At 46.8% G+C, this 23,975-nt stretch overlaps 1 protein-coding gene across 1 annotated transcript; it reads right to left on the bottom strand.

Annotated features, from left to right (window-relative positions):
* Positions 1 to 4,297: 4,297 nt before the first annotated feature.
* ANXA8L1 (annexin A8 like 1) lies at positions 4,298 to 17,780 on the bottom strand. The gene is made up of 12 exons (XM_082486356.1): positions 17,743 to 17,780; positions 13,668 to 13,758; positions 13,309 to 13,403; positions 11,942 to 12,055; positions 11,034 to 11,124; positions 10,317 to 10,396; positions 9,622 to 9,681; positions 9,010 to 9,103; positions 7,281 to 7,376; positions 6,976 to 7,034; positions 5,986 to 6,108; positions 4,298 to 4,567 (listed from the first exon to the last, which is right to left on the bottom strand). The coding sequence occupies exons 1-12, from the start codon at positions 17,761 to 17,763 to the stop codon at positions 4,511 to 4,513; spliced, it is 981 nt and encodes a 326-aa protein (XP_082342482.1). The 5' UTR covers positions 17,764 to 17,780; the 3' UTR covers positions 4,298 to 4,510.
* Between the last annotated feature and the right edge of the window lie 6,195 nt (positions 17,781 to 23,975).

Here is a 23,975-nt window from a genome sequence, read left to right as displayed (position 1 = left end):
TTTTTTCCTGCAGCTTAACATAAAGTTTTTCGTAAACAACAAATTCTCTAATGACAATTTCTTGGAACCTCAGGGATGAGTCCTTTGGGTTCAAACGGATGACACCAGAAGGCTGAACGACAACTACTTACAAGGCCAGTATTGTTTGCAGCGATGGGAGCGATTGAGAGTTGGAGTGACCTTCTTGTTTACATGTGGCCTGAGGAGAAGGGGTCGCTGCACTGTGTCAAACAAAATCTCTCTGTGCTGCTGCGATGTCCCAGGCACAGGGATGTGCTGCACTTATCGACCCCAACTACTAAAGAAGCAAAGAGCCTTTGGAGTCAGCTCAGGCATTCGGGTTCAGGGCAGAAGTTAAAGGAAAGCCTATTATGTCCTTGGCACAGTCCCATCTCAGCATCTTACAGTTTGGTACTATCTTTCCTGCAAGGGAGATACCATCCAATAGGTCCCAAAGAAGGTCTACAATTTTGCCATTAGATGGCCACCTTGACAGCAAACCAGACTCCTTCAAGAAACCCAGGCAATAAGCCACAACACTAGAAGACTCCACTATCCCATCTGGATGCCTGTGTCAGGCAGTATTTCCTCACTGCAGTACATTACATTAATAAATCAACACTAATTTACCATTAATTTATTAACTTGGGAATAAAAATAATCAGCAGTTTCCATTCAGAAAGGCTCCCATCTGCCGAGCAGTGAGGATGCTCTCCCCTCAAGCCTCCCTTCAGCCCACCCCAGAGCAACTAACGGGACCATCCATGCTAGCATGACCCACCTCCCCTTCCCCCCCGGGCAACACACTGTGCCATCCAGTGTTTTGGCAAACCCACCTTCTGCTCTGAAGAGAAGAAGTGCTGTCTGCCTCACAGATGCCCCACTGCCAGCTCTGGTGTCTCAGGCAAGGCTCTTGCCCTGCCCCACACCAGCCCCAGCTCAACAGCCTACACCACCCAGGGGTGCCTCCGTGCACCGCCGGGAAAACCATAGGGAACCGGGAAAAGTGAACATGCTTCTCAGATTATTTCCCCCCCCTTAAAACACATTCCTAAGCATAGGGAGACAGGAAAGAGATCTCCCACTTTGCCCAAGTAAGATATTTGCTGTTCTCTTCTTCCACTTCCCAAAAGGAACAATGTTTTTTTTTTTTAACCTCAGTTTAAATGCTTGAATATATTTTATACCAAAAATGCTCCAAACTGTTGCAAAATAGAAATGCAAGTGAAGCCAGACCCATCCAAACTTTTCTTCTTCTCTCCAGAAGTTGGGAGTGATGAGACACCTCTGAAGCAGAGCCTTTGCCTGTCTGTGGCTGGGCATTGCCTGGGGATCCTGTGGTCAGCCTTCTGGTTTTCAGGCCACATCTGCACTGGGGTGGCTGGGAGGATTAAGCAACACTATATAAAGTCAGCTTTCTCTGGAATGGGAGCTGTCAGGGGTTAAACACGATTTATGTGCGTTGGCATCATATCTGCAATAGATTTTTGTTAGTTTTCCCAAGCGTCAGGAACACGGCTAGTAGCTGGAGTCAACCATTCCTATGTACGCCTGGGTGTGAGTTGAGCAGAGAGCTAAAGGACCTACACCCCACCACGCTGCCCGTTGGCACAGCTCCCAGCACGTGGGCGCTGCGTCCGAGGACACAGAGCAGCCACCCAGGGAGGGACAGCAAGGTGGCATTAGCACAGTCCCTGGAGACCCCCTGCAGCACAGGAGGTGGAAAGAGGCTGGCACGCTGGCAGCAGGCAGCCTGCGCCAGTCCTGGCCATTTTTTACATTGCCCCTGTTACCTTTTCCTTGCTGAGCGTTTATCTTGATTTTTGTGCAATAAAATCACGTTAATTAAACTGTGAATGAATAGAAAGGCCCTAAGTCAATATTTGCATTTGGAAAAGACTGGTTAGAACAAGCTCAGGAATTGATTCCGCTTTATTAAAGCGCCTGTTCACCCAGGGAACATTTTAGCAGCAATCAATATGTAATTAAATCTTTATCGATGTTTTACAATTGTTTTGTTTCCCAGCAATTATGGTGATAAAATCAGCTTCCCTCAGTTGTTCCTGCTTCCCGGCTTTACTACTGATCTCCTGTGAGCCTATGGACAACTCACCTTACATCTCCCAAGCTGTTATTAATAAATTGGGACCACAATCACACTGAAACAGCTCTAATCCTCACCCACTGTGCTAAGCACAGGCCAGGGAGAAAGGCCAACCTCTGACCTGAATAACCTGAGAACAACCACAGGAGCCCGGACATGGTATAAGCACAAAAGTTTCAGCGAAATCAGCAGACAGACAACTCTGAATTAAAATATCTTTGAAGAGGTATCTCATTAGGCTTTTCTAGTGAGATTTTAAGTCCCTCCAAGCTGGGATTACCTCTCCCTCGCTGCCTGTCCAACCTCAGGAAAGGCAAACATCGTGAGTACAACCGCATAAATCACGCACACTCCCCGTGTAGGCAGATACAAATTCCCATCGGGCCTTTCCAAAATAATACCCCGAACACTGGGGGAACGGCTCATGTTTTCCCTAACGCCTCATCAGACGGATCTGGTCAGACCAGAGCATTTCTGCAGAGCCTCTTAGCCGCACCGGAGCCAAGTGGCCGCAGGGGGAGAGTCCCTAAACTGGAGTCACGAAGGGGGACACCCGCCACCAAATGCACCCCTTCTGTACCCCTTCCTTACGGATTTTAAATCAGCTGGGAGGGAAGGCGTGCGTTATTTAAAGGGGAGCGAACTTCACCACCCTGTGCCTGTCCTGCACCTCTCCCGCTGGAGCCCTGGGCTGGGTGCTCGGTGGGGAGGTGAGGGGCGCAGGGGGACAGGGATGCTCCCTCGCCCTCCCTCTTCGGCCCCACAGGCGTCGGGGTCCCGCGTGGGTCCGTGAGCATCCCGCCGCGGTCCCGCCGGCCGCGCTGCAGGCAGGCTGTCACCCACAAGATGGTGGTGTAAGCACGGTTTTCTCCCCAGCCGCATCCCATCCCCGGTCCTGGGAAGGCTCTCGCTGAAAAATCAGCGCCCGAACCCGCTCTTAAGCAAAACCAGGGGAAGGCTGATCATCGTTGTCCACGAGAATAGGCGGCTCTCCGAAAAAAATCAAGTGGGTCCTCTGGGCCAGCAGAAGGCATTTGTGATATCTGATCCTTTGACACCTGCAGCTGGCCCGCATCCCCCAAAATCGGCGTGAAGAACTTCCCCTTGATGCTCAGTCTCGAGACGTGTCTCCAACTCATTGTAGTTCAGGTGAGAAATTGGGATATCACTGAAAACACAAGCACTTAAAGGATCAGAGACTGACACCTCCTCCTCTTCATGTTTACCCGGAGATAGATACCTGCAGATACCCTGACCCCAGCTCTGGGTTTTGGCCTCCCTCAGACTTTTTGAATTCGCCACTCTCACTGCACCAGTTCCTGCTCATTTCAGCAGTGCAAGGGAAGAACCACCCCTCGGCCAGGAAATTCACCCACTCAATCAGAAAAGTTACTTCTCCAAAACCAAAGGCCTCTGGTAATTACACATTTCAATGACTTGCTTTAAGTGCCGAGAATCCTTCATCAAGGCAGACCTGAGCTTCTCAAAGCATTTCATCCTGTTTTGTATCACTGTCCAAATCTGGGGCCTCACTCAGCAAATGGTAGGTGCAGTCACGGAGGTGGGGAGGAATTTCCAAGGGAGTCCACCGACCTCTGTGAAGTTATGGTAAAACTGGGAGCAGAAACAGGTCTGCTCCCAAGAGCAGGATATCCTATCTTCACCAAAACCAAATCATCTGCCCTAGTTTTTATTTCCCCACACTCTGACACTGATGTCACTCCCTGAACTCGCCGGTGTCCTGCTGCAGACGCTCACACAAGCCCGAGGGAAATCAAGCACACAGCTTTCAACTTTCACATGCTTACAGCCAGTTTGGCTCTGCCATTCCCTGCTCCTTGGGGACCCCCCACTGAAGTTATGCAGATAAGGCTGCTAAACCAGCCCCCCTAGGACCGAATTCTCCGTACTGACCCATGCCCTAAAGCCCCATTAATGTCTGGGACTCCTTCCAGACCCACCCTGCTAGCAGCAAATGGTCGGTGCTATACCAGCTTGTCCTAGTGAAGTTTAGCAAGGCTTCAGGACGGCCCAGGCTTTGTAGGGTTGTTCAGACTTGTGAAACACCTACAGAGGGCTCAATAGCTCAAAAAGCCTTTAATTTCATATCTAAGTGCCACCCTTCGCAGTGTGTTAAAAGAGAATGGAAATCGCACAGAATGAAATGGAAACAAAAGAGAAACATTCCCACTCGTGTTTGAAAACCTGTTAGGAAAGTGAATAGCTTTTAATGTGTAGTGAGCACCCACATCCTTCAGAGAGCTTTGGAAACCTTGACTATTAATTTAATCTTCTTTTTCTCCCTACTTGGATCGACAGAAAGATTTTCTACATATACATTTTGAGACTCTTGTTCACTGTTAATTCTCCTCTGTATCCACGTCAGCATCTTCCTCCTAGATTTTGTCAGTCACTGCCACAGAGATTCAGTAAGGCTGTCTTGTAATCGCCACTGGTGTCATCCTGATGGGAGGAAGAAAAAAAAAAAGAAGAAAAAAGGTGAGTGTGGAAGTTCCTCTGCACACTCCGAATGCTGACTTTGTCCGTCTGCAGAATATGCCCACATGGGAAAAGGAGTTTGGAATGAGCAAGCCAGACTTCAGCAGAGTTACTGCCAGCTGACACGCCATCAAAAGTGAACGGAGAAATGAGGCTTGTAGCTGCCACCTGAAATAACATGTATCAAGTCAAATTCTTTTCTTTGGAATGCAGGTGAGCAATTGATCACGGCTCCATCCCACAGAGCAGCATGGACAAAGTCAGCACGAACGAGAGCAACCAAGCCTGTTGTGTTCAGATTTTATGTCCCTGGGTATTTGTGTAGCATCCTCTGCCCTACAGGAAGGGAAAGGGCAGGATAGTTACCTCTGACACATGACTTTTTTTTTTTTTTTAAAAGCCACAGATATGGTAAATTTACCTATAGAAGCACTACAGAGAATATCACTAGGTAAAAAAACTTGCTCCCTTTGAATGTTTTGTGATGACAGGTGTAAAGCCAGTTCCACTTCTCAGAAGGAACGAATATTCCATACAGACCCTTGAAGACTGATCATTAATCAACATGACAGACGCTGACAGTGTAAATTAGAAGAAGGGGCCTTCATTACAGAACCAGACTTCCCATGGGGACTGCTAAGGAGAGGGCTTCTGTGCCATTTGCACCGGGGGAGAGGAATGTCCCAGAGTCCTTAGGACAAATGGTAAAACCCAGCGTTTCAGCCCGAATAGGGGAGGGTTATTCACTCAGAGCTGAGACTCAAACCTCAAAAAGCTGCAATACGTTTCGACAAGGTTCAGTTTATAAACCTGTCTTACAAGAGTACAGACCAGGCCTTCATTCAGGATAAGTCAGTTAAAATAAACAAAACAAAACCAAAAAAACAAACACACAAAAAAAACCCCCAGCAAAACCCAACCAAATGAAAAAACCCAAACCAAAATCAAACCACCACCAAAAAGCACTGTTTTGACGTATATGGCACTGACTTGACATAGTTAAGGACTGCAGATATAGAAAGGAGAAAACAGCAAATACAAAATAGCGTGGAAAAAATGTGACAGGGAGGGTTAAATTAATGTAGATTCATCTAGGAGATCATGAAGTACACGGATACAGAATCTGGTCCATGAAAAACCTGGAGCAGCCTCTCCTTGGGTGTGGCTTTGCCCAAGTCACTTACCGAGCATACAACCTGACCCACTTTTCAGGCATACCTGTCTCTCAAGGAGCTGGATGTTAATAGGCCTAACGAAGGAGAGCTATGATCTTAGCAGAAATGACATTTTTACTGAAAACAACCATGGAAGCACCCCACAGCGCTGGACAGGCTAGGAATGTATGTGACGGCTAAGAACCATCGTATGAAAATGCTGCTTACCAGAATCATACTGGAGAGAGACTTTCCTGCAATATGCTTGAATTCAACCTTTATAAGATTTAAGTCAACTTCACTTCGAGAAACGATCACCCTTATAAGAGTCCCATCACGTGTGCCAGCCCCCTGAAATAACAGATATATCAGTCTGTGATGTTAGTGGGTGTCCAAGGGATGAGCTGTCACAAACTGGTCCAGGACAGGAGGAGTCAGCTTTCAAACATTGCTTGGCACATGTTCTGCAGCACATCTGCTTCTCTTTCTGGAGGGCCAACGCCTACCCCCCTGCCAGGGGCCACTGGCAATACCACAAGCCAACCATGGAAGTGTGCTATAAGTCCTTGCACATGTCAAATGCAGAAGCAAACATGCTACAGAGTTGGAAGTGGGCACTGAATACATATTGTCTTTCTGCAGCAACACCCATACAACACGTGGCTTCAACCAATATTGTTTAATCCCTCACAGGAAAATTAAGATTACATCAATAACAAAAATAATCACTCATCTCAGCTTTCCACAAAGTTGGGAGAGCTGACATCTTTTTCATATCAGTTAAGTTACAGGAGCACAAGCTACAAATGCCTTATGTATCCCCATTTGGAACTCTCTCATTAATACTGCCATTGGGAAAATTGCTTCCTAAAAAGAAAATATTGTGGTTCAGTCCATTAAGGCAACATTATGGGCAAAACTCCACCACGATCAGCCTCCTAGCAAAGCGTCTTCCAGAATTTTTGTCCATGTTCCAGAAGATGGGACTGAGCTCCTTGCAGACTCCTAAGTCAGAAAAGCCAGAGTCCCCTGGTATCTCAAGCTTAAAGAGTACTTCTCTACCCACGGTGTTTGAAGGAATTCTGCTATTACTTGCAACAATAACACTAAACTTGCTGGCTTTCACTGAAACCTTGGCTCTTCTAATTTGAATTGGCGGAAGCCAGGTTGCAAGTTAAGTCCAGTATGAAAACAAGTACGTTACAACAAGAGTCTTACCTTTAAAGCATGGTACAGCCTCTCTGCAAAGTAGCAATGGACGTTCCTGGTGCATTTCACTAGGCATACAAAAAGGCTCAGTAAGAATCAATGGTAATTCCAGTCCAGGGCAGCAGGTAGCAGAGATTCAATATGCTATCCATTAATTCAGTGTGCCCCTGGGATCCGAGTTTATCTCACCTAAAAAGTACACTTTATTTCCTACCTGATACCTTTATAAAGCAGATCTGTCCCATAACAGTCAACTGATGCAGGAGAAAAGGCAGCAGGCTCAGACAAAGAAAGGGAAACATAGCCACTCTTACCAATAGCCAGCATGGCATCCTCAAGCGAACCATGGGTTTCACTCTTGATGGAGTCTTCTATGCTCTTACCGGCCAGTTTCTGGTATTCTTCAAACACTGTTTGAAACACAAAGAACTTCAATTTTTTGCCAAGCAACTGCTCAGGCATTTTGTGCCCAATATTTACAGGTGTTGCTTGTATGAAAACACAGATCCTGTGAAAGCAATGGCCACATATGCTTCCCTGGGCTGCAGAGGGAAGAGTGTGGCCAGTAGGTCGAGGGAGGTCATTCTCCCCCTCTACTCTGCACTGGTGAGGCCACAACTGGAATACTGTGTCCAGTTTTGGGCTCCCCAGTTCAAGAGGGACAGGGAGCTGCTGGAGCGAGTCCAGCGAAGGGCAACTAAGATGATTGAGGGATCAGAGTATCTCCCTTATGAGGAAAGGCTGAGAGAGCTGGGACTCTTTAGCCTGGAGAAGAGAAGGCTGAGGGGAGACCTTATTATGACGTACAAGTATCTAAAGGGTGGGTTGAAGGAGGATGGAGCCAGGCTCTTTTCAATGGTTCCCAGTGACAGGACGAGGGGTAATGGGCACAAGTTAGAACACAGGAAGTTCCGTTCAAATACACGGAAAAACTTCTTTACGGTGAGGGTGACAGAGCACTGGCACAGGCTGCCCAGGGAGGTTGTGGAGTCCCCTTCCCTGGAGATTTTCAGTCCTGGATGCAGTCCTGAGTAATGTGCTCTGGGCAATCCTGCTTTGGCAGGGGAGTTGGACTGGATCATCTCTAGAGGTCCCTTCCAACTCTGAAAACTCCATGATTCCGTGATTCTGTAATCACACTCAGCTACAGGCTGCCGTAGCACAGATGAAATTCCTTGCTTGGTGATACAGTTGGTTCCAAAGATTTGTTGCATCCTGACAACAACTAGTTGAAATTCAGTTCTTAAAGGCAGACACAGCCAAAGATGAGACCAATTTTTTTTGTGTTTTGTTTTCTCAGTGATCCTGGGAGATTAAATTTGAAACACAAGGGGGAGCTGGCCTCCAGGGCCTAGAAAACAGCCTCAGAAGACATCAGCTTGAAAAATCTCAGGCATACCTAATTTATCACCAGCTAAATTTATCAGTTTAGGTCCAGCTGATTTACACAGTACTTGATATGCTTTGATTCAGCTGACATAACACAATCTGTTAGTCAGAGTGTTGGACTGCCTCAAAAGTCTTGAGATGACAAGCCCAGGTCTTCGCTGCATAGGGTGGTGGGGAGCTGAGGGCTCCCTTAGCTGGAGCTGGGTTGGCGTCTTCCCTCCCAGCAGCCTGTGATGCCCTCAGAAGAACCTGGGGCAGAAATGCAGGGTGCACCCCATGATTCTCCAGCCGCGAATAACCAGCTCCTTTTTCGGTGATTTTTTCCCAGAGGAGCCCACATCAAATGAGTCACGGGTCTGTCCACTGCACGCTCCTTCCTGGTTAGAAAGAGGCTGTCTCTCTCTCCCTCTCCTTGAGTTTATAAAAACAGCTATACAATCCAGCCATCACCGCTGTATAAGGACTCCTAGATAAGCCACTTGATTTTCAGCAGCACGAAGTCTTCACAGGCAGCTTTTGATCACCGAGTGATCAAGGATTAGGAGAGAGGGTCAGGTACTTATTTGTGACCTCCCATCTGTAGCCCTGCCTCTTCTTTCTGGCGAGAGGGATTTCTCATTTCAGAGGCTTGGGAACATGGGCTCTGCTCCATACCTTTCAGCAAGTGCGTGGCACTCCTTGTGCACAAGATGGTGATGAACTGTATCTCGTCGGTGCCCCGTATCTTCTCCCCAGCAGCATAAAGAGTCTGTAATTTAACACACAGTTGTTAGAGAGATGTTCTGTGTGTGCAGCCGGTAAAGGAACAGAGTCTGGCTTATGACACTGCTAGGGTAAAGGGGTTGGAAGTAACCTAAACCAGCGTGAACTAGACTCTCCCAGAATGGTTGATTATGAAAACCCTTAACAGTGTTTTCTAGTCAAATCGAAGCAGCCACTACCTTCACCCTTTCCGGTCATCCTGCAGCAGCTGGAGCAGCCAACAATACTCTTGAGGTTTCTTCCCTATTCTTTGTTGTCCCACTCCACCATACTCATATACTTTCATATATGAAAAGCAGCTGAGGCCAAGCCCAGCTCTCACCACCCCTCTTTGGAACAGCAAGGCTCAGCAGTGCAGGCAAAATCGAAGAACTTCAAGTTACTTCCACTTGAAGACCACCCTTCCTCGAACTAATGTGGCTCCAGCTCTCTGCTGCCCACTGAAGCAAAGCTGAAGACAGGCAGTGTGCAGGCAGGTCACTGATCACAGGCATTTGACAGTACCTCTGCATCCTGGAGAGCCAGTGCTGTGTCCACGTAGAGAGTAGCATTGTCCCTCTCACCCTATGAGAAGAAAAAGAAAGGTAACTATTTTGTCTCGTGAAGATTCTTCCATATGTAAGGATCACAGCGTACATTTCTGCGCAAAGATCGATTATCCTTCTCAGCTATCTATTTCTGCAGAGTACTCGAGCAGTACCATTTCAGACAGCACAAGGGCTAACGCTCCTTTACTGAAAGGCACCAGGATCAGTCATATGAAGCAGAGCCAAAAAATTGCTAAGTTATTCTGCTGCTAGGCAGGAAAATTTGGAAAACATGATAGGATAAATACACGCGAATTCATTCAGCATCGAGGGCACAGACCCTGGAAGAGTGATGAACCATAGCTGAGGGGCGTTTTTTCTAAGACCCTTGTAGAGCGCAGTGGCTTTACGCGTATGTAAGAGTGAGGTCTCCCCGCAGCAGAGCTGACTGTAGGTTCCCAGCTCTCTTACTGCTGCTAAGGGAGGGGGTTGCCCTCCTTCAGTCATATTGAAGCTGAAACACAGATCCGGTCCAAGTGACGTGTTTCTGCAGTCTCTGCAATTTATCTGGCGATCATGACTGTATTGCTTCTTCCGTTGCATGTCTTCTCCAGAAAGGAAGAGGAAAAATGTGAAGATCTTTATACCCTTGTTTCTCTTCTCTAGCATTACCTGAAGGAGGCAAACCAGAATCTGTTCAAAGTAGCCACTTGTTTCTGATTTTATGTCTTCTTCCAGATCAGAACCGTATTCTACCCAAGGGAAAGAGAAGGAGAAGGGAAGGATATGTTATTTGGGTGATACAGTCAGGATATTATCAGTCACCCAAGGACACACGACAGCCTAACACTAGTCAAGAAAGTCACTAGGGAACAAAAACAGGGCTGAGATCAGCTCACACCCTCAGTGGTACCCGGGTCAACATTCACATCTGACTGAGTCGCTGGCTCCACTGATGTCCAAGGCATAAACACAAACTGTATCTCTAACATTAGCTCTAAGGGACCAAAGACATACCAAATATTTACAAATACATACCAAATATTTACAAATACATATTTGATAAATTCCCATCTAAACTGTATTTAATAGGGGGGGGGGAACCCAAACAAGTCCATAGCTATAGTTTTATTTGTATTCTGACAACAGCCTGTGCGACCAAGCTGACCTTTTCCTCTATCTGGATGGAGAGCTAGGAAGGGATTTTCAAATTCTCTCTGCGTCGCCATGTTCCATTTGCCAGGCTGAAAGCAGAGTTAGGTGCACCTTCTTGCTTTTAAAAATCCCATTTTCCTGCTGCCAGTGCTGGTGGGTAACCCCATTCCTGCTGTGCAACCAGGCAGTCACACACTGCTCTGACCACACAAATTAGAGCCCCAGGTACTTTACCTTCTTTGTACGCCTTGATTATCTCTTTGATCTGCGCTTTTGTCCGGGATGCCAGGATCTCTATGATAACATCTTCACTTGTTCCTACACCCTTTAATAGAAAACATAGTGGAGAAATAAAGGTGGGGAAAGACATCTAGTCATGGAGTGTAATTTATTGCTAGAGAAGTATGGTCAAGGGAGGAGTCGGATGGCAGCAAAGTGTTAGGCCATATGCTGAGCTGTGAGAAACTGTCAGGATGAAAGCTGGAGACACAAAGCACATTTGTTTTGAACATGGTTTGTTTTATTGAGGTGCCTAATTTGCTTCTATTATGATTTTCTGGATCTAGATCTTTGACAACAGGGAGTGTTAGAGGGATACGATTCTATGATGTGGGTTGACCAATGCTTGCCTAGTCAGTCCATTTTAATAGACCTCTCTGCATCTGAAACTTGAAAAGATACTGTATCAATAGGTAAGATCCCAGCCAAGCCCAGACTGACTCTCTCGTAACCACTCCTTGGTTTCTTAAGGGTTTCACGTCTCAGGGGGGGCACCAGCACAATAGCTTTGTGTCACTGAGCTCCATCCACAAGAGGCGCTGCAGAAAGCAGCAAAGAGATATTCAACTGAAAACCGTCATCTGCGGATGTTCATTCCTTGCCAAAGCTGAGTTTAGTTTTGCTGTTGCCTTCCCCAGGCTGAGACGTGTGTACAGAAACTCATACACCCCTAAATACTTAAGCAGCATTTTCCCCCAGATATGCATTAATAGCACAATTAGCTATTTCTCAAAGGCTATTGCTAATAAAAAACTTAATCATGTAACAGTCCAGTTACTATCACTTGCATTAATAAGCACAGTTACAGGAAATAAACACTGGATTCATGCTGCTACTTAGGTATCAGCATGCAATTTGCTTACCTTCATGGCATCATGGAGCTCCTTGGCGTCATACTTGAATGGGGAGTACATGAGAGCTACAATGAGCCTCTCAAAGTCGCCACTCAGTTCAGACTTCAGGCTTTCAATGAGGTCCTGTTAAACATACACCACGCGGTTACATAAAAAGCCTCAGGAGACCTCTTTACTGCCTGGTGCTGTTTCCATCCCATGGCCTACAGCAATGAAGCTGAACGACAGTATTCAGTATTAGGAAAGGTCCTGGGACCTAACTCCAAAGGCCCTGACCTATCTCCAAATCGGGATTTGTCTGCGGCTTTCCACCTTCCTTGTTGTCCCATTGCTCAAGCTTCTGCAGGTACTAATTAACTCTGCAGCAGAGTAGGGAAGATGAAAATCTCCCCCCAGCCTCCTTTACTCAGTGAGCAGAACCAGGCAGCTGAAGGCCTTGAATTGAAGAGGGGGTGAAGGGCTGTAGCTCCAGACAGCCAGTTCCCAAAGCCTGCACAGAAACACGCACCCAGGACTTGTGCAGAATCAGGCACGCAGTCTGTTTGAAGACAGACTTCAGACTTTCCTTTCCCTACAATGCAGGTTTGTTAGGGTACGGCTCACCCTGTTTCAGTGGGATGCAAGCACTCTATTCATTGTCCCATACTCGAACCCCTCCCCCCCCCCTCCCCCCCATTTGCTTCCCGTTCTTGGGCCCTTGCATAGCAGTCCCTCTTCCAGCAAGGGTCATTGGAGACTCCGGTTTCTGTGCTGACGTAAGGGCCTATATTGCTCTTTCCCAATACATTTCCTTCTTTCCCCCTCTTTAACTGTGACTCTCAGACAACTAGCTCCAGAGCAAGGCTGGCGGAAGAGTTTTCCCATTAAAAGTAAGATTTTATCAAAGACAGAAAGATAGCCACAGCAAAACATGGTTGTCAATAACCGCCGTTTGTTTTCATTTTCAGATTTTCCAAAGAATTGTAATTAAATAAGTCTTTAAATTGAACTTTCTTTGGCATTTAGAAGGGCCCCAAACCAAACCAAACCAGTACTTTTACTCAAAATGCCACTTAGAGAGGTATCGATTTTTGTTATAGCTTTGAAAGCAATAAGAAGTTACACTTTAAGTTAAAATGGATTTTTAAAAAATAGTTCCGGTCAAAATGCAATTTATAAAAAAATTAAAATCTTTGGGGGAAACCCAGATTTTCTGGCAAAAAAACCAAAATAATTTCACAGATTCACTCCAGGTCTTAGAAATAAATATTAATCCACTTATTTGCAGAAGACCAGCATATTGTTTACACTATGCTTGTAGGATGAACTGTACACCCGTTTACTACATCCTGCACACAGTGAAAGAGTGACTGAATATGGCCTTGTTTTGAATGAACCTTTCCAAACTGTCCTTTGAAGGATTTGGCAATCTGTTGACGCTGCATATTGCTCCTCTTGGTTAGGACATCAATTATAGCTTGTTCATCAGTCCCTGTGGAGAGCAACAATAAGCCATAAACACAGTGCAGAGTAAGCTGACACTAGACCAAGATCCCAGTTCAAGTATTCGGACAACCTTCCCTATTTCATCGCCTTCATAATGTAGAAGTTTAAGTATGTATTGAGAAAACTTTAATTTTTAATTTTCCACATTAAAAAATGGTATCTCTGGCTGCAATTTTTTTAAGGAACGGCTTCTAACTTAGCGATTATAAGCAGAACATAGGATTTACACGTGTGGTTGTAGTCAACTCACCAAGCCCTTTCATGGCTTTGTACAGAGTCTGAGCATCAGGTGTGGGGTCAAAGTTTAAAGCACCGGTCACAGATTTGCCCTCTGCTTCACTCTGAAAGAAGAAGAAAAATATGGGACTTTTCACCACTGCTTTTCATCAGCTGAAGAAAAAGTACTTTGGAAAGTAAATTAGTATTACTCATTGTCCATTCCCCATTATTCATGGGGAAGGTACAGAAGAGTGGAGGGGCTGGTTCAAAGAGTCTCAGCAGAGCTGCGAAGAGACCACGAGTTCCCTGCCTCCAACTGCCTCTGCCAGCCTTTGGCTCCCGGCAGAAACGTGAAGTGCAAAGCATGGCTGACACTGCTGCAAGAGTCGTTAGGTGCAGGCAGTCTGGGAGAAAAAGCTGAGCGGGCTAGGCTCTCTTATTCACCTGTTAAATACAACACTTCATAACACATGTGCTAGCGTATTGTACTGCTATTAGGAACTGCATTTCTCGGTGGTTTGGTGCAGGGTAGTTTTTACCCATATTTTTTTTTTGATTTCATGGAACAGCCATGCTCTCACAGACCATTTTTCTAGGTAGCAGATTTATTCTCCTGCTGCTGCTTCACTTGTACACAGCTGCTTTCAAGAAGGAAGTATCTCTGCTGGAAAGATTTGGGCCAAGAAACTACCCTGAAGGACCTGAAGAGCAGGTTTGATGTTCTCCCCTCAACCAAGGGCCAACTACACAGGAATCCTCCAGACAGACCCTTAAGGCATGCCAGTGCTTAAGTCCCAGGACAGAAAGACATGCTGAGACTTATTTCAGTCACCGCGAGGTAGCGGGGCCATCACACAGAACCCAGGGTTAAGAGCTTGAATTTAACAAAAGCTATTAGTCAAGGGACTGGCTTGAATACATTGACGCATCTTGAACAATAAGGTCCTATCAACAGGGGAGCGTGAGTAGTTAGCCATAGAGAGTCAACACTCCTTTATTCCAATAACGGACAGAATTTTCTCTTCCTTAGCAGCTGAGAGATTTAAGTCGCCCCAGAAAACTACTGTACTCTCATAAATTTACTTGCAGGGATATGGTTAATATTGAACTAATGATATCAGTACGACTTGATGGGTTTTTCAATGGGGGTGGCCTTGGAGTGAGATAAAAACACCTTCGGATCAGAGCTTATAGACCAGAAGGAATCATTACGGTTATCCCATCTGACTTGTGTAACACGGACTACCAAGTGCCACCCAGCAGCCTCCCGCTATAGTGCAAATCCATTCTGCTGCTGTGTTAGAGGGTTCTATCCCTCTCCTCCTAGAGTCTCATCCAAGTCCTCCCCAGAGAAAAAGGCTTCAAGCGATCCTTGCCAGGTAGAAAAGCTTGTGGAAACTCCCTTCAGCGCCTGCATTCCTGGTTTTTAGTGAAAGGCTGGAAAATTAATGGCTGTGCGCTCAGGAGTGCCTGTCAGAAAGTGTCAGGTCCAGCCCCGTGCCACAGCTGAAGCATATCCACCCTGTGCTGCACAGATGCTCGGGTTGGCTCTGGGCAAACCACCTCAGGTGTCCTTGTTGACTGCTTTACCGATAGCATGCTGGCCCCTTTGCCAGCCAAGCTCTGGGAGCAGCGACAAGCAAGCAAGAGACAATGATGGATATCAGGAGAGGCAATATGTTCATCAGTCAGGAAGATCTGGAAGAGGTCTTCCCTTTGGAGAACTTTGCTTTACAGCCAAGTGCAGAGACAGCCTCTTGTGCTACCACACGCTGCTCGCAGCGGAGAGAGCAGCTGCAGAGCGGGCAGTGTCAACAGGAAACTTCTCACTAGATGCAGCTTTGAGTCCCACTGACTACTGGCCGTGGTGAAGCTGCCACTGGAGAAAGAGCAATGACAAACTAAAGCATTGCCACCCCCAAAAGTTTGTCATCAGTCTGAAGCAGGAGATTTGGCTGAGCTGGTAGGACCATTGCAAGCGCTCCTTTTCTGCTCCACATGAAGTAAGCCTGCCCTGGAAAGCAGGTTACGCTCAACCATCTGACTTTGCTCTGAAAAAGATGGACAATCCTCTCTAGCTGCACAGAAGGGCTCAGGTGAAAGAAACACTTTGGACCTGTGCCCGGTGACTCAGAGAAAGAGGGAGTGCAAAGCTGAGCTTTCATTTGGAGGCAGCGGAAACAACTTAAACAATAGTCTTTTTTTTGGTACCGATTCCGATAAACACAGCCCATCCTGGCTCAAGCGGCACACTCATGACTCACACATATGCCTCATTCTCTGTGTATTTAATTGTTCCAGCTCAGGTACAATCACAACAGGTTTCCTGAGTAACCCTGTTCGGTTTGGTCTTGTTTCCCAAATGAACTGATCCCACCTACCTGAAACTACTTAAGGCATCTTTGTAATGCTCCTGTGAAGACGAATAATTGACACGAAAGCAATGGAATCAGCGTACCTTACAGCTGATGCTCTGAAAAGTTTTACCTATAAATGAAGGGGTAGGGAATTAAAAGTTTTCGTATCAAAATATTTTCAAACCTAAACAGTAGTTTATCAAAAAGCTGGAATTTGGAGACAGGTGAGGTTACTGTTGGTTTTTTTCAGTGGAATGTTTCAGAAAAAGTTTCACATTTTTTCATTCTGTTTGCTTTTGAACTCTGTTTTTTGCTAAAGGGTTTGGAAAACCACAGCAATTTTCTACCATCCTTCCTTTACTCTCTCACCTTCTCTTCATGCCTCCACCTCCTACAACACCAACAAGGAAGAGATCACTGGAGCTTTCAAGGCTTTTCTTCTTTTCCTTTTCTCACTCTAAGTTTTCAAAAGACTATTATATCATTATATGTTTTGAGATCAGGAGAAGTTTCCTATCTGAAGTCTATCTGAAGGGAAGTAGGAATTAGCTTGATATTCCCCAGCCTCCAAGGTGTTTTGTTTTGGTTTTGTTCCTCCAGTTTCCACCTCACTGTTGCAAAATTGTAACTGAGAACCTGAAAAATGGCCGTGGCCATGCAAAGTGGTTTCTCACTTCTGTATGCGGTATTGCACCCGAGGTAATACACCGCAGGACAGCTCTCCCACACTTCCCGGGCACCTTTGCTGGCACATGGCAGCAGAGGCCCCTTTGAGTCCCCCTGCTCATCGCTCCCCTCGCACAGGCTGCCGGAACACGAAGCCTTCTTCACAACAAGGTGAAGGGGGGACACTAATCTTTCCAAAGATGACACAAAAGCAGTCAAGAGAAAGCCTGTGCGCTGCTGGCAGTGGTGCTGGGCAGGGGACTGGGCTGGGGAAGAAGACTTCTCTGCCACTATTTCTCCATAGCATGTCTCCAGCAGGTCTCTTCTAGACCTTGGCTTATAGGTATCAGGAGATAAAGCCCCAGGGTAAACGTGGCCTTCCACACAGGCTAATGGGAGAGCCGCCATCGACAGCAACAGAGCTATGAACATCACCAGAACTGCCTCCTGCCTGACCTGATCCATACCCCGGAGGCTGCCTCAGCACACCCCGCGAGCAGCCCCCCATCCTGCCACATTCCTCCCAAAGCCACAAGAGTTTAAAAGAGAACATACACAGCATTTCCGGCTCCTAGCAGACAGGCAGGGTGTCCAAGTCCACATTGCCATTGCAATATTAAAAACCCACCAAGGAAAATGACACTGCGGCTCGACCACATCTCCCCCGTGACCACAGCCTGCCAGCACAACTGGGGACCAAACCGGGGACAGGCCAGTGCCCTGAGCTCACTGCCAGAAGAGAAGGGAGCAGATGAAGAGCCTGCAGCTTTCAGACCTACTGCAGACCTCAGCCGCGTTGCGTTGCTGCTTCCCGGTACTGCCTCCCCAGGAACAAAGTGCACAAACACCCCCCGCACCACTCTCAACCGAAGGCCCAGGGAGAGTCTGCTCTTCCTCTTAAAGCCAGAAATCAGGTTAACACCTTCCTTAATCGAGGTCTTGGAAGCGCTGAAAGCTATTTTACAGTCAGAAAAATCAGTAAATAGGTCTGGCTGATTTTTAAGGGGAAACATTTCATTCCCACACGGTGCCTGATGCAACTTATAAGTCAAGGTGTTTTACTTCAGCATTTCTCCTACTTACCCAGGCCTTCCACCATGCCATTGCAGTCTCAGTAGTGATACCCGGGTCTGTTGGTGAAGAAAACCACACATATCACACCTCACAGTTGGGGAAACTGAGATTTAAAGGGGGTAGGAGGAGAAAAGAAAGAAAGAAAAATTCTTTTCGATAAACTTACCACAAGAAAATTGGAATAACTGTACTCCTCAGGAGGCTTATTCCCTCTGGAAGCTGCAGAATGTAACTGGCCTCTCTGTGCTGGGAACACGCAGGTATAAACCATCCTTATCTACAAATTCCGTGGGGAAACGCCTTCAGACATGGCTCAACTTGTTTTTCACATATGATCTCACAGGGAGAGATCAAGTTTCTTAATAAACCAGGCTTCCCTTGTGAGGAGCCCTACATTCAACCCCGTTGACAAAAGCTCATTGTAATTTTTCCACTGCTTCACCCGACACACACCCTTCCCTGCTAACATTTTGGCCTCTGGCACCAACACAAAATGCAAATTTACCACCAGGTAATTTCTCCACTAAGACTCGGCGAGTTCTGCTACAACAGAATAAGCCACTCTCTCATTCTTACGGGCTCGTTCTCTCTCTACCAATCCGGAACACAGCAAAACAGGACTCTAGGAACTTAACAAACCCTCCTCCACCTCCCCTCCTTCAAAAAAGTTTATTTAAAAAAACAAACAAAACCCCAACAAACACAGCCGCCCCCCCCCCCCCCCCCCCCCCCCCAATACAGGTCCTACATCTTGCAGTAAAGGTCAGTAAAGCAGCCGACTGCACAGAGAGCTGGGAGGTTCTCCCCCAACCCCCCTTCCCACACCTACACTTGCATGCCATGAGTCAAGAAGCATCTCTAGGCTAACATAGGACCAGCATATTTAAGGCTAACAACTTTCAGTAATGCCAGCCCCAGCAAAGGGCTGTCACAGGGCTTGCACTAGTGGCTGTGACATGTTAAGGCTTAGGACTGAAGCGTGACATGTTTGTTTTTTTTTTTTTTTTCTTTTCCTTTTTGTGTTTGTTTTAAAGAGAGCTGAACAGCTCTTAATGCTTTAGTTTGGAGAAGTGTTTCTGTGAAATCAGCTAAAATATCTTATGGTTGTAGCAATATTTTCCTGTCTAGACTTTTGTCAGAATCCACCCCTGCCAGCATTTATTTATTTATTTTAAATGGAAAGCTGCCCTGATGGAAACGTTCCCACCAGCTATGTCTTAACCCTTGCTATATAGGAGCTTTGTCCCCTCTCACTTTTACAGACCCACACGGGACATTGGTTAAACACCAAACTATGGGCCTCTTATTTCCTTCCCACACACTGCTATTTCACTTAACCCAGCGGGGTCCCCGATGGCCTGGGAAGCTGCCCTGGCTATTCCCAGGAGAACAAACTGTGCCAGCTTCTCCCGCCTCAAGCACATCCATCACATGGCAAGGGCAAGTTGTGAAGGAGGAGGCGTTGCCCTTGGCATAATACGTATGTCACCAGGGTCTGCCGCTGGCTTGGTTTCTAGCTGTGTTTGAGAGCAAGGTTCATCAACAGCACACAGCAAGGAGAGCTCATGGTGGTCCTCCGTTCCCCCTCCTCCTGGGGGTAAGGTGGATCTGCCAGCAGGGTGGATTTGCTTTTGCTGGATCCCAAGGCTGTGCCTGGCTGGTTACACGTGCCTTTTCCCTGTGTTGGGATTTACTTGGGTCAGCTTGCCATGGAGGTCAGCTTTCTTGAGGACTCCGAGGAGAAAGAAGCCCTTCTAGACAGAAAATCACAGAGTCACTGCAAACAGGGGGAGCAGAAAGCAAACCAGGCAGAAAATGGGAAAAAGCCCAAGTGGTTGTTCTTGCCAGCATGAACCAAAAAGGCTGTAAAGGGTCACAGCAGGGGATTTTAATGCAGAGAAACACCAGCCAGATTTTAAGAAATCCATATGGATGGGCTAGGAAAGGTCTGGAGAACACGAACCCTGCAGCAAGGCTCAGAGCAGTGCTGCACAGCCTTAATTCAGACGAGAGCAGTTGGCACTCGCAGGCCAGCGGAGCAGGAGGCAGACATTAAAGTCCAACATCGCTCTTGCTTGTGCAGATGCTGTTAACCTGAGCAGCTTGAAACACAGACAGACTCATCTTCACTACACTTCCTGTCATAGAATGGTTTAGGTTGGAAAGGACCTTGAAGATCATCGAGTTGCAACCCCCCTGCCATAGGCAGGGACGCCTCCCACTAGACCAGGTTGCCCACGGCCATGTCGCTCCCTTCACACACGTGCTGTGTGTGCGGGTGAGCTTCTGCACGGTTCACGCACTTTATTGCGCTGTACCACAGGCACACACATCTTTCACAGCACCAGTAAGCTACGTAAGGCACAACCTCACATATAGCTCAGTGACGACCCTCAGGAACATGCAAAACTTCAGAAAAGGGGCAAAAGATGATGCACAGATTCTCCCGAGCCTCACTGTCTCACCCCACCCCCACAGGTCACTTTTGCACCTCCTTTTTGGAAACTGAACTCCAAATCCACTAACAAGACTGTCAGTAGAAATTCTGCCCAGCGCCATATTAAGGTGGCTAGATCACTCAGCCAGTGGTCCTGTGCTTGTACTGTAGGGTACTGTGGTACCCCACAAAATACAGTCGTCTCGGCGATCTGCGAGATGGTTACCTGGGCAGCGGGTCAATCGTGCTGTGACTACAGACATCCATAAAGTGTCTCCACAGTGAACTTTTCTCAAGCCTCATCCATGGGCCTCCTCAAGGCTTTCAGAGAGTCCCTGGCTCCTGCCGATACGCCCGGCACAGCCATCAGCCAGCAAGAGCGGGCAGAAACCTCCAGCAGAAGCAGCACACGCACCATAATCAGGTTTGGTTTGTGAGTTTTAAAGCCATTTGGTCCAAGTCAATTTTCAGCTAGACTAAATGAAGACGCTACCAGGGTACTTTGCTTTTCTTGACTCTGCCCTTGGGACTTTCCAAGCTGAAATCAGCAACAGTGGAGCTGCCCCTGATATATACTCAACCAGTGTAAGGAAAGTTATAAAAGATATCACAAGCAGGATTTTGCTCAACCGTTTTCAAACCCCCAAAATATTTAAGGCGTGAAATACAGGTGCTGAGAGCCTTAAAACGGTACATTACTGGCACTGTTTCAAGAAGTTGTTACCACCCTTTAAGCTCAGACTTCTCTGTTTTAGGTCAAAGAAGAGCAATCTAAAAGATACTCTAATTTAGATTGAGGGTGACTAAAGTCTTGTAGGGTGCAGAGGCAGCCCCCTTTTCCATCTGTAGGTTCCTAAAGTCTGGCCCTGTGCCTGGAAAGTTTCAGGCCAGGAGCTGACTGCTTTTGAACATGAAAGCTTATGGAAACCAGGTTCTCAACTGCTCAGCAATTTCACTTACTCCACAGCTTTCACTTCTATTAGACATTTTTCAAGCTTAACAAGAACCGCACAGCCCATTGGGAATTTCACCCCAAAGTTTGTATTATGTTTTTTTTGTTTTGTTTTGTTTTATCCAGGAACTTGGAAGTCAAGTAGAATCATTGTGGAAACAACAGACTAAACACAAAGAGATACTGTTATGCAAAACAAATAACTGATGAATCGTATACCATAACTACTTAAATTTGAAGAAATCAGAGCTCACCCCTCAGACCAAGCAGAGGAGAGGTATTCTGTTACAAGGCTAAAAAATTAATAACTTTCTCCAATAACAGTCTGGTAAGTAATACCACATAGAACTGTAGCTGCGATGAGGAGACAGCTCAGCAAACTGCAGAATTTTCTTTCATACATAAAAGAAATCACCAGACTCATGCACTACTATGCTTTCCAGGTCTAGACATAACCCCTTTGCTTACGAGTCTTTTGGCTCTACGCCCATTATTAACACTTTGCCCTACCTTCCAGTGACTTACACCAGGCTCTTGCCCCAGCAGCTGCTGTGATTGCGGACAGGCTTGCCCTCCCTCACTGCACAAACTATATTAGTTTCATCCTGCAGATTTGAAGTCACTGTGCAAACAAGTCCAGAGAAGACAAAGCACTACCTTCTGCTTCTTCTCCTACTGCCTCCCTCCCACCTTTTTTTTTTTCCTTTTCTTCCTGTTTATCACTACTTAAATGGAGATGAGCAGCTGAATGCCCTCACCATAAGAGCAAATGCCCTTACATCCACTAATCACCTCACCATCACCTGAAATCAGATGATTATATGGGAGAGCTGTGTAAATTTGCCAGCAAGCCAATCCAAACAAAAAGCGATTGTCTGTTTATGAAAGAGGTGTGAGCTGGGGAAAACAAGCAGATGGGGAAGGCAGCAGTTTTGAGCAAGGAGAGCATCTGCAATGCAAAAATAAAGTCACTGAAGCCTAAAAGAATCATATTCAGATACCTGGCATCTCAGTGCTCACCCTGCCCTTTCCTCTTGTGCCTTTGAACCATTTTTCACAGTGAAAACGACCCCAAAATAGGATTATTTCCATTTGAAAATCACTACCGCAGCTTAATTTTCCAAGTTTCCTTTATTACTGCAAGCAGCTCTGTGCCAAGCATCACAAGAGAAAAACCACGTCTAGATGTTGTGGGGGGTGTTCAATCACAGATGAGGCAATAGAGTAAAAACTCGGGGCTTGATTCCCCTCAGCACCTTCATAGCTCAGGAGGACGGGCCCTGGGGTCAGCGGGGGCAGCCAGTGCTGGACTTTGCACAGAGGTTTGCAGAGGTTAGCGAAGGGTGTGCTGACTTCGCCTTTCCGGAGCACTTTTGGTACACAGGGCCCCTCTGCTGCTGGTGGGAGAGCCGGGGTGAGGCACGAACCCAAACACGGCCGCGCGCGTCCCCTTGCCTTGCTCTGGCTCCGCTCTGCTGCTGGCTGACTCTGCCTGAGCATTTTTCTGCTCATTCCTTTCTTGCAGCTCTTGCCGGTGCCAAGGAATTCCTCCCAGTCACCCTAACAACCGTTCCCCACACAAAGCAGGCAATTGCCGCTCGTATTTAACCCCAAAGGCCAACAGAGAAAGCAACCCCTGAATCAAAATGGGCAAAGGCAGCTCACTTGGGTCTGACGGGGACACGCCAGATGCCAGGAGTTCCAATGCCAGCAGCGGGTGGGATGCAGTGTTCGGGAAGCCTTTGGATGCTCGTGCGTGAAGTACTTTGTGCATGTCCTCACCTGTCTCTATGGGGATTATTTTCTGTGTAGTCCTTGATGAAACAAGTACAGGTGTCTGTACAGAATTAAAGACAGTCCTGCTGTTTCAAATGGCCCTGCGATGGAGACAGACTTATTCAGAGCAGCCTAAGGGAGAAGAGAAAAAGTCCCTGGATGTGTCTGAAGTCTTAGCTGTTTGGAGCAAGGCAGCAACATGCCCTTTACTGTTTGCATTGACTGGCATGTTGGACAGCCTTTCTTCATAAGATATGCCGTTCTCCAGCTTTTACACACTTATTAGTAGTAATGGAGACATTAATTACTTTTTCTAAGGGTAGAAAAGTAGGCGTCCAGCCTGTTTGGTGAGCCAAGGTATCTACCAATGTCATTATACGGCCAAGAGCCACAAATCACACTCTCTAGCTCAGAGAGGAGAGAGGAGCCTTTGGTTAGGGACAGAAGACAATAATAACTCTTCAGAAATCCTGCTGTCCTGCTGAGGGCTGGGGTAGGCTGGACACAGCTGGGACCAGGGGCCACCATCTGACGCCATCCTTCGTAGACCCCAATGACTTGCTTCACTTTGCAGCAGGAATTGATCCAGCAGGCTCTGTCACAGGCTCACCCTCATGCTGATCACGCAGTACTGCCCCAAAAGTAGCAGCTGCTTCTGGGTGACCCGAGATCCATACAGAGTTCCAGCATTGTGGAATGATCTGGGCTGAAGGAGGTTAAGGTTAAAAAACAAAAGAACATGGTGTCACTTCTGATTTCCTGGCAAAATTAGAGGTAGTATGAGTGCTTCAGGGAATATTCAGCTTTGGCATTGAATCCTTGTCTGCTTATATATCTCATTTTGATTGCATGTAGTCCTTCTCTACAGCTAGATTTGCCTTGAGCTTTGAAGTGGCCATATTCCAGCCTAGAGCTGGCTACACTGGAAAGAACATCCAGGAGCAGGCTCCATGAGATGCTGGCGGTTCAGCTAGGCTGGGAATGATGGCTCGGAATTGCTCAGTGGCGCAGTCTGGGAACACTGCAGAGTAGTTCTGTGTCTGGACTCTATTACCAAGGGCCTGTAACACCATGGCC

Source organism: Vanellus vanellus, assembly GCF_965231255.1.
Source record: "Vanellus vanellus genome assembly, chromosome: 7".
NCBI lineage: Eukaryota > Metazoa > Chordata > Aves > Charadriiformes > Charadriidae > Vanellus > Vanellus vanellus.
Note: the sequence above shows the minus strand (reverse complement) of the source record. Positions and strands in the feature narration are given on the sequence as shown.

What these genes read in the sequence shown, in the direction of transcription:
- ANXA8L1 (XM_082486356.1), bottom strand. Translation starts at nt 17,763, where the DNA reads ATGGCATGGTGGAAGGCCTGG. An exon ending in AGCTCCATGATGCCATGAAG is followed by an intron (nt 11,125 to 11,941) that starts GTAAGCAAATTG and finishes TTTCTATTAAAG; the next exon opens with GGTGTAGGAACAAGTGAAGA. An exon ending in TGCCACGCACTTGCTGAAAG is followed by an intron (nt 7,377 to 9,009) that starts GTATGGAGCAGA and finishes TGTTTCAAACAG; the next exon opens with TGTTTGAAGAATACCAGAAA.